Raw genomic sequence first — 10,689 nt, 5'->3', positions numbered from 1 at the left:
ATGGTGTTCGTGTTCAGTGGTATATTTTTGATGAAAAGCTGCTGAAAAATGATTCTACAGCTGGCACAGGTGCAACATCAAATTGTGGGCACTTTGCAAGTGAGATTAAGTGGAATTCCTACATCAACATAAGTTAATTAGGGCAAATTAGTCTCCTTAGTTAAAAATCAGAAAATGTCTGCAGTGATGGCAGCAGATGGGCATGAGATGGGTCCCTGCCAGAAACCAGTTGCTCTGGCTGTGTGGATTGTTGTAACTGAACAAACAGTTTCCAAGAAGGGGTATCCACCTTTGCTTACCTGATGCCTTTAGGCACCTGGCTTTTGATTAGACAGGTGCTTAATCAATTTTGCATTGATAAAAAAAGGTATGGCTCATGGATCAGCTGCCAGTGGACATCCAGCAGAGCTAAGGAAAAGTCTAAAGGCAACGGTTGGATTTCTAGCTTAAAAAAAGGTCTTTGTTGTCTGCCCATCTGTCTCAAAATACAACTGGTTTGCTCCAGACCTTCAATGGCAGTAAGGAGATGGAAAGGTTTTTCAGGAATCCCATGCCTGCTCCTCAGAAGAAGAGCAAGAAAACAAAACCAGGGCTTTTCCTGTTTGACATTTCTAAGTGATTTTGCTGATGTTTCTCGAGATCTGAGTTCACTGGAGACCATCATCTGCTTTTTAGGCACTGTTGAGCTAAGCCCTTCCACTTGTCCTTGAGGTGCCTGCCTGTTCCCAGTGTGACAATCCATATTTGTTCAACTCTTAGCATGAGGATTATTATAGATCTATAATATGAAAACCTTTCCTGGGGAGGGAGGAGTCCTGAGAGAGATGCATATGAGAACAAATTGGTCCTTTAGCGATGTGTTGAGGTTGCAGAAGGAGGTGGAGAAGCACTTGTAGTGTTTTCCTAACATCCTGATCAGCTTTGAGTGGCTCTAAGTACATCGTGCCAGGTAGATATATCACACCAGCCATATACCCATTTCCCAGTGGGAATTGGGAGTTCCCAATTATGATCCAAGCATAGGGCTTGGAAAAGGCAGATAAGAAGGTAAAGAGTTTCCTTTCTTGTGTGCATCAGAAAACCACATCTCCATCTGCCTGCAGCACCAAGCAAGAGCATGGGAGATGACTTTGGGGCTCCCTCTGTATCTACAGTGGGAACAACCAGCCCATCTCCTGCCAGGAGATAAAACCTGTATTTCACCCTGGAAGAAGCGTTCGGTTCCAGTTCAACCCAATTTATTGGGTACAGTTTGGGGTGAAACACACACTGGACACCTGAAGACAGTTTAGGGCCCTCCTAAATCAGAAGGGTTGGGGAGGAGATGGCATGGCCAGAGCCTGTAGGGCTGGATCCTACTGCAGAGGGGTGAGGATGTAGATGGCAGTTGGTACACACACAAACTGCTCCCATGTTGGTTGCTTCTCCAAGGCAGCTTTCCAAGCAGAATCACTGACATTTCCTTGAGTCCACCTAAAGCACTCATCATTTGGCCCTGATGGTCACCTTGTGATCACTTCGGCCGTGCTTGTAAGGAAAGGGAACAGAGCCCTTTTCCTGCTCCTGCATCCACCCAGCCAGGGCAGCCGTGGGTGCAGGACCCACTGGGACATTCCCAGCAGGATGCTGGCACCTGTCCCCAGGAAGGAGCTGGAAGAGCACTCATCAGCATGGGGCACAACTCAGAGGATCACTCAATGGCTCTGAGCCTGTACCCTGGCTCAACTCCATCCCACAACATTGGCACAGCCTTAGCTCAGCCTGTTGCCCAATTTCTACCAGTGCTTGCATGAATTTTAGAGGTTAGAGTCTCTTTATAGTAGCAGTGAAGAGACTGATGACAATGAAGAAGTTTTTCATAAAAATTTTATTTTAATGGATGCATTTTACACAGTAAAATGATTGGTACGTGCAAGGTTTCTAGACTCTCTTGCTGATTCTCTTGTAGGTGAGGTCACCCAACGCCACCGTCTGAAAAACAAATGGAGAGTGTTAGCTTTTTATGGATTTGTAGAATCATAGGATATCCCAAGTTGGAAGAGACCCATAAGGATCATCATGGTGCTTAGCTCCAAACTCATACATAGAAAGGATCTGGTCTTGCAAATCAAAACAGGACTGATCCCCACTCTATCTCCTATAAACTGAATTTTTAAAGCTTTGGATTTCTTCATGAATACCCCAAAGCAGGTAGGGTTAACCTGGCATCTCCCAGCTGGGATCAGTTTGCTGTGTCTCTCTTCTTTAAGGGTGCCAAGCCCAGACACACACCTTTACCTCTGGATGGGTGAGAACATGCCCTCATTACCTGAAACCTTGACCAGCAGTGCCTAAACTCGGGTCTTATAAATACTTTCTGGGTCAGACTCTAATGAGAATCTGCCCTCAGTGCCTCGCTGCAGAGCCTGCATGCAGGCACATGCTCTTCTCCAGCACCTCCCCAAGGTCCCCAGCATCTCTGTAGCTTTCTAGAGCCAAACCCTGGATGCACTTCTAAGCACTGTTACCCCAGCCATTGCCTTTCCATACTTACATGAGTGATGGTGTCTCCATTGAGCTCGGTGATGGATTTCATCCCTTTCATGTTTGTGATCAGTTTGTTACCCTCCAGCTGCACAGTAGCCTGGTAGGAGGACACAGAGGCATTCAGGTTATTGCTGGAGGCCACCTCAACCCCTGCATTTTGTAGTAGGAGAGGACTGCAGAGCCACCTGGGCTGGGCCAGGGCATGCCATGTCATCTCCTCTCCACCTACCCACCTATTGAACACTGCTGCAGAAACCTCCTTTGGGGTGAGGTGACTGGAGCTGGGTGAGAGCATGGGGCCTGAGGGAAGTCTCAATCAAGGTGGGAAACTATTAAAGGAGCTTTCAGAAACTCAGTCACAGCTGGAAAGATCTCCAAGGGACAGGCACATCTGCTGAGTCTCTGCCCCTCAGATGCTGCACATCTTAAAAGGCTACAGACAGCACCAGCACCCCGGGGCAGCTATCACTGATCACTGAAATCACTCAAATAAATAACCCAGCAAAGACCAGCTCTGTTTATCTGTCTTGCCCAGCTATAAGATGTGTTCATCTGTCCTTGAGCTGCTTATTTGTGGAGGATAACACTCTTCTAACAGCTATTTCCCCCTGCTTTACGCCAAAGGGACTTCAATGATGCTGGAAATCATGATATAGCCAGTACAGTTCCAGAGCCTGATTCACCGGGGCATTTTTTTGGTGAACATCCCTCTTTAAAAAGTCCTTGAAATATCATCTTCTCCTGAGGTAGAGGTGAGAGGCAATATTTGCCAGTGGTGCTGCCTTGACATTTTCTGAACCATTAGAAACTAACGTCCAGGAACGGGAGCTGACCCAGTTTCAAGGGTGATAACTCCTCACCTTGCCAAATCATCTCACCCAGTGTAAACAGAAGCAGTGGAAAAGGGTAGCAGAGAAGTTAACAGCTACTAGGGCTTTAAAGGAGAGATTTATTGGTTTATGATTCATTGTCTGACCTTCCTGCACTACCTTTGAGTCAATAAAAAGAAGGTGGAGGTATGTTTTGTGCTGCAATATGACAAAAAGTCAATCCCTTCCACCTCAAATCTTTCAGAACTTTTGCTGTCAGAAAAAATTACCAAAGCATCTCTATCCTCTTTTTCCAAATGGGATATTAAAACACTGGCTTCCAGTGTTTTCCAGACCAGGTATTAAAATAGCTTTACAAATGCAAGAAGCACAGAAGTGCTTTAACACCTCAGTCCCTTTGCTCAAATGTGGAGGGAATGGCTGGAAGGGAAAGTTAATGTCACTGTGCCTATACAGCCCTGGCAGAGGAGTGGCTGATCACTCACCTTTGTTTTCTCTCCTGTAGGCAGCTCCATCTCAGTCTCCTCCCCAATGGTGAACTCATTTGTCAGCACTTTGGAGCCAGTGGTCGTGGTGACCTTGAACTTTTTCCCATTCTGCACAATTTCTGTGGTGCTCTTGATGTCCTTGCCCTTCTGGATCTGGTCATCAGGAAGCCCTGCCCAGGAACAAGAGACATTAGGTGAACCATGGAGCCAACGTGGTTTGCTGCTGAATGAATGAATGGAGCAGGATTTGGGGACCTACAGCTGGGAAATTTCTATTGCAGCGTGGAAAAAACTTTAAATGATGATGCTTCCCCAAGAGCTACATATCCCTAAGTCTGCTGGGGAGGAAGAATAATACTGTCATCTTGGATTTTGTGTGGGAACTAGACATATTCCTTGTCTCACTGACCTGGCTGGCAGCACAATAGGTACCTCCCTGACTAAGAAAAAAATCCTGCTTTCTTTTTGTCACTGAAAGGCAAGAAAAAATGGAATAAATCAAGGTAGAAAGAAGGAACAAAGTGGTTTTTTTATGAGATTCACTGTTCCTCAGAACCAGTTAACTAAAATCTTCTCCCAAAAACTGAAGCTGATCTGGCAGGTAGAGCCCCCCTGACACATAACTGTGCAGAAACAGTGCCAAGTCCTCCTGAATCCCCACAGGAGCACATTCCCTTGATGGAAATCTCTCTAGCCTCATTCATCATTAAGCATTTAAACAACCCCTGCTATTCTTCTGATCAATGATTGAATTTGGGGCTTTGCAGCATTGCCGAGCAGCAGCACAGGAGTTGAGCCATGTCCTGCTTGCCCTCAAATTTCACAGCCTGATGGAGCAGATGTGCAGTCCCCCTAAGCCACCGAGGTCCTGCTGGTTTGTCATGTGTGTGCAGCACTTGGCCAGTGGCTGCAGAGCCTGTCAGGATTGTTTTCTTGCAGGCCATAAAATTTCACCCGTCATCTCTTGATATCCAGCCCCCAGCCAGGGAGATGCTTCCTCTTCTATTTTGATATCACATGCCCACACACATACATTTAAAAACCCCAACAGCTTCAAAATGACAGACAGAAATAGGAAATCTGAGAGATTTCAGTCTATGTCATCAGCACATAAGCATAGTTGGCTCCCAAAAATTAGTGGGATCTGTAGAGGCAAAGCAGCACATAGCACATGCAGGCACTTACCGAGGGCTTTCATAAAGGGCTCAAAGTTTTCCTGGGACTGGAGTTCATATTTTCCAGTGAAGCTCATGGTGGAAAGGCTCTCTGTGTTCCCAACACAAGAGAAGGTGCCTTGCTTGCAAGCAGAACCTGGTTTTATATGGTCCTTTTGCCTGAAAAGTTGGCCAGAGGTGAGATGATGTAATTGTTTTATGGTCATGTTCAAACATTAACATAAAACTGGGCAATGGTCAGTGATAAACTGCTCTACATTTTACGGACCACAATTTACAGTGTTGGGGCAGGGAAAATCCCATAAAATCAATTTTATGGAGGTTGTGATGTGGCATCGATAAACAAATGATAAAAAAAAATTATAATTGTGCAAAGAGATTAACTATCAGAGGAACGAGCCAAATCATCTAAAGAGCTTGCAGTATGGAAGCACATACCTGGAGGAGGAGAAAGTGGTGAAGGATTGTGTGTTCCCTGGAACTGACTCCAGGGGGGTTTCTGCTTGCTGGTGTGTGCACACAGGGTCTTTAGCACGGGCATGAAGAGCGGCTGCACACTGACAGCCTTGCTCACAGATTCACAGACACAGACCTCAGATACATCAGTAGTAACAAAACCATCATTGTCCCGTAAGAAAAAACACAACTCAAAATCAATTCCTGGGCTTGCATGGGCCCATCTGAAGACTGCAGTTTAATTCAGGCTCCATCACTATGGCCCTGCCTCCAAGAAAGGGGTTTTGTATGGATAGACATACCGGTGCCATTAGTGATCTACCAGGGCTAAAACACCCTTTCCTCTCCTTTCCCCAGAGGAGCCACAGTCACTCCTGCACTGAAGGAGTGTTGTGGCCCTCAAAGCTGCATTTCTCCCAAATGCCACGTCAGAAGTAGGTCCAGTGGTAGCCTCCAACCTGAGCCACATTCCTCCCTCCAAAGTGGGAATCAGAGTTGGGCTCCTCTTCCAGCCCAGTCCCTTTGCCTGAGCATCCCTGATTGCTGCATGGCATCTGAGCATCCATTCTCTGGGTCTGGACTCCCAGGCTCAGCTTCTTGCTCCTGTTTCATCCTCTGCCCCAATGAATTCCTTCTCCCTCCCAAAGTCAGCCCAGGGATTTTCCCCCTTTTCACTCACATGCCTTCTCTTCGCAATTCTTCCATTTTGCCTTCTCACAGCACCTTTGTCCTTTTCTGAAGTGAAGTCATGTATAAGAATGTAAAAGACCTGTCTCCTTGCAATTTGGAGATGTTGTCAGAGCCTTCTGCAGCTGCCTGTCCTGCTCCTGCCGGCTCATCTTGGCCTCTCTGTGCTGCAGTGGTGCTCAGTGACACTGCCCAGGCCAGATCAGCCTCGGCTTTGGTTAATTAGTATAGGCATTGTCTGCTGGACAAGGCAGGAGGAGGAAAAGCTCAGCCGGTGGGGTGGGCGGTGGATGAAGTTGTCTGGGGGGAGGAATCTGTAGGAGATGTCATCCCTGTGCACCATGGAGGGGGCCAGGCTGATTCAGAGAGCACTCATGGCAGGTGCGTTGATTCAGCAATTTCTCCAAACAGCTTTTTTTGGCTTTTTTCCCTTTTATCCCCTTGGGAATGACGTCACCTTAGGAATTGCCTTTCACTTTTTTCCCTGCCCAGGTGAATACCCCAGTGTCACACGGGGCTGCGCTGACACACGTCCCTTTTTAGTGTCTCCTCTATGGTGACAGTGGTGACTGAGCTTTCTGGCCACATCCTGGCAGAAGCTGGAGCTGGCATCTCCCTGCCTCCTGTGATGGGCCACCTGGAAGCACATGTGTGCCTCCTATACATTCGTGCCTTAGACCTCTGGCTGCTCCTCCAGGCAATTCAGGTCCCCTCTCTCTGCATGATGGGGAGAGAGATTCAGACTTGAAAAAACTGCAGAGTTCTCAGGCCAAGCTCCTGAGGTCTGGATGTTGCCCATCAAATGTTGAAAGGGGAATATGATTGTCCAGGACTCTCTTGCTAATTGGGCAGAAATTGTTTGAGTAGTTCAGAGAAATGGACAACTCATGAGAGAATTTGCCCCATTTGGGACCCATATTGTTTTCTGCAGGTATCCTCTCCTCTTCTACTTACTGTAGATACCTGTAACACAATTATGCTCCTAGACTTGGTGTATTGGATAAATGTGAACTATGATCACTGCTGGAAAGTTTGGAAATGCAACCCACAGATTTTTGATCACTGATCAAAAAAAAACCTCTTTGTGTTCTGTTGGACTTGGGTTCTTTTATTTCTTTTAACAAAGAAATGCAGAAGTTATTATAAAAAAAGAAGAATGCATATTGAATGAAATCTGGCCAAGGTAATTATTATCTAGCCAGGCCTGCTGAGCAAACGGCAGGTGAGATAAACTTAATCTCAATAGCAAAGTTCAGAATACTTGTACATCTCCCCACCAGAATATGGGGTCTTTTAAAATATGATATCACTTTAACTTTCCAGGGCCAAGAAAATGCCCCTGATTTGCATTAACACAAGGCCAAGTATGTGATAATTTGATTAAACTAAATCCATACCCTAAAACCTAAGCCTGGTTTGTAGAAAGGGAAAATGCATGGATCATTTTCAAAAATTACTGAGGAAGCTATATGTTGGGGGAAGCCAGCAGGTACTTCTATGTTTAAGTTGCTTTGGAAATAAAGCATAGATCTTAGAAGCTTGTCAGAAAAATGGACACAGGTGTCTGATTTCTGCTTTTTGCACCTGAATCAAAGATATGGACGTGCAGAACGTCTCAACTCCGATTTAGACACCCAAATGCTCTGCATCCCAAGGTGATGAACCAGAGAAATGCCCATTGGGAAGGACCTTTGAAGGTCTCTGGTTCAACCTCCTGCTTAAAGCAAGAATATCACCAGTGGATCACCTGTGGTTTGGGCCAAATCTCAAAACCCACCTCCGTTGCCTCTCTGGGTACTCACCCTGGGCCTGCAACATCCACCTCTTGAAGCAGAGGTGCTCAACCCAAACCTCCCAAGGTACAATTTGTGGCCAGTGCCTCATGTTATAACATCAAGAAGAGCTCGGCTCTGTCGCCTCTGTAGCTGCCCTTGGAGTAGTTGCATCCTTTTATCACCTTCCCCCAACCCTTCCTGGGATTCCTCATCTTGGCTCCCATTCATCCAGTGTCTTCCAAGGCAGTGGGAAACCACCCTCTTATGTGCACTGCTTCTTGATGATTTGGACATTATGCTGGGAAACTGGATTTTGAGTTTTAGGGGTCCTACAGGAAAAATCTCCCTCTGCTTCCTCCAGTTTGAACTAAACACTTACTTAAGATCTGAACTATGAAAATGACTTTACAGCCAAAGCACTGTGTGGGGACAGGCACTTTGCTCAGCTGGCAGCCTTGTGGAGGTCTGAGAATGTCTTTGTGTACCTCGACTCTGTCACCTCTCTTGCTCCTCTTGTCTATCCCACCAGTGAGTCCCCAGCCTTCGTAAAGCCTTTGGTTTCCCCTCAGTTCTTTGGGAAGCTGGGGCTGGGTTCTTCACTAGTATTTTCTTGGTCCAAATGTGAAAGGCTACAAGCTGGGGCTTTTGTTGATTCAGTCCTGGATTTTTCTAGTGCAGGTCCAGCTGGACACCCCAAAAGCCATTTTTTTTGGAAGCTTGGTCACAAGCTTGCCAGTATAGATCCCCAGGTGGGCTTCCCTCTGTCTCAACCTATAGTATTGCCTAGGTAATCCCTGTTTCTGCTGCCCTTGAACCTGGGAACTTGGTCTGCTGCCCAGTTGTCACATCTTTGATCTGATTATTTTAAACCTTGAGGAACAAAGGTTTCTTTGGCAGGCCACATGGCTGCACTGCTTTGAAAGGTTGGGTGGGATGGGAAAAGATGCCACTGCTGCTGTGAGCTCTTTGTTGCTGTTGGTTTCCACCAAGTTTTCCTTGTGCTGCATTACCAAGACAGCACTGAGATGAAATACAGCACCTTTCCTAGATTTTTCTCTTTTAAAAACAGCCTTGGCAGTCTCCTGGAGACTCCTGCCTCCGAGCTGTAACTTCCAAGCTGCAGACATGCAAGCGCCAGTTTGTATTGGTTTAGATTAGATATGCCACTATCAGAGCCCTGATAAGACTGACAAAAGCGGTAGATTGTAGAGAACTGCTGCTTGATAAACCTTTCCATCGACGCTGATATTCAGCGAAGGGCAGCCCTCAGCCCTTGTCATCTTATTACAAAGGGACCAAAGGGAGCAAAGGGTTAGTATTGCATCTCCAAAGGTACAGGAGGTCTACCAGTGATAGCATGAGACCTATCACAGCCTTAGCTTTGCTTGCCTATGATCACCTGGGGAGCAGAGCTTACCAAAGACCTTGTTTTTGCTGCTGGGGTCTTGCCTTAGAGTAGGAATAAAGCTGCTGGCTGAGTCACTCACCTCCCACTCTCTACCCTCAAACGTCTGTGGCGTAGTGCCACAGCCTCTCTCCTGGCATATAGACCCCTCTGCTTATGCCCTCAGAGGCCATGTATGCCCTCAGAGGCTTGGAGCTTGGACTTTGGTGGGATGAGACTGTCCTCCATCCCACTGTCCAGCTCACGGAGTCAGAGTATAAGGACTGAAAATGGTGCTCTTTACTTATGGAGCTTGTTTGTGTTAGGGCAAGGAAAGAAAATGTTGGGAAATAAATGGAGCCATCGTTAGCAGTTAATGTTCTTGAGTGAGGAAGGTCCCCTAAGGCAGAGCCAGTGAACCTTTAGCCAATGCAGATGATTCATCTCATCCCACCACATTTGCAGTGCAGATGTCCCCATGTGATCCAGGCTCATGAAGAGCCTCTGAGACATGGTGGGGATAAGTAAATCTTCGTCCGCACAAGTGCAGGAGACTGGGATATCAGGATGGAAAGGACAGCAGCCTCCAGTGGTCAGATGAATTCCAGTCCTGGAGGGACACCTGGCTGTTGCCGTGGGCCAGTGCTCACCTCTCCAGCTGGCCTGTGCTCTCCTTCATCCTGATTTGTTGAGCTCAGTGGCTCAGTTAATGCTGCTCACAGGGGGTTGCAGCTAATTAGTCAAGGAGAGCTTCTCAGGCCCATACAGGCACGAGGAGGAACCTGTTCCTGTCTCTCTCTGAGGCAAATATATAACCACAGTTTATACATAAAATAAAGGAAAGTTCAAGCAATAACCCCCAAGACTTTCCCTAGCAGATGGTGTTCCTTGGCTGGGGAAAGCAACAACACAAAGAGTGATGCACCAGCCAGAGGGTTAGCGCTGAGGCAGGACACTGCAGTGAGGAGGGCAGAAAGGTTATGTGGGATCTGAGAACACCTGAGTTTTCACCAGGTTCAGGACCATAGAGATGCTCCATGGGAAACAGCCACAGTGCCAGCAAGACCAGAGCTGTGGACAAAGCCCAGGATTGCCACTGTCCATGTCCCGCTTTGTCCTGTCATGTTTGCTGTAATCAAAGTGCTGCCCTGAGCATAGATATCCCCATTTTTCATATTACAGAGCACACAGAGACTGCCTGACTTTCCCAAAGTCATCTGGAGAACCTGATAAAACAAACATGCTGTGACTGCTCTGCCTCCACAGCATCTCTTCTGTCAAGTCCCTAGAGGGCTGTCACAGAGCCCATATCCTATGGGACAGCAGATTTTGAGATAAAATTAGGCACAGGGGTATATTGTAAACCTT

General features: G+C 46.8%; 1 protein-coding gene across 1 annotated transcript; it reads right to left on the bottom strand.

Annotated features, from left to right (window-relative positions):
• Positions 1-1,849: 1,849 nt before the first annotated feature.
• On the bottom strand, positions 1,850-5,174 carry FABP1 (fatty acid binding protein 1). The gene is made up of 4 exons (XM_032686274.1): positions 5,030-5,174; positions 3,842-4,014; positions 2,534-2,623; positions 1,850-1,971 (listed from the first exon to the last, which is right to left on the bottom strand). The coding sequence occupies exons 1-4, from the start codon at positions 5,094-5,096 to the stop codon at positions 1,921-1,923; spliced, it is 381 nt and encodes a 126-aa protein (XP_032542165.1). The 5' UTR covers positions 5,097-5,174; the 3' UTR covers positions 1,850-1,920.
• Positions 5,175-10,689: the final 5,515 nt, after the last annotated feature.

The sequence above is a fragment of the Chiroxiphia lanceolata genome, chromosome 4 (genome assembly GCF_009829145.1).
Source record: "Chiroxiphia lanceolata isolate bChiLan1 chromosome 4, bChiLan1.pri, whole genome shotgun sequence".
NCBI lineage: Eukaryota > Metazoa > Chordata > Aves > Passeriformes > Pipridae > Chiroxiphia > Chiroxiphia lanceolata.
Note: the sequence above shows the minus strand (reverse complement) of the source record. Positions and strands in the feature narration are given on the sequence as shown.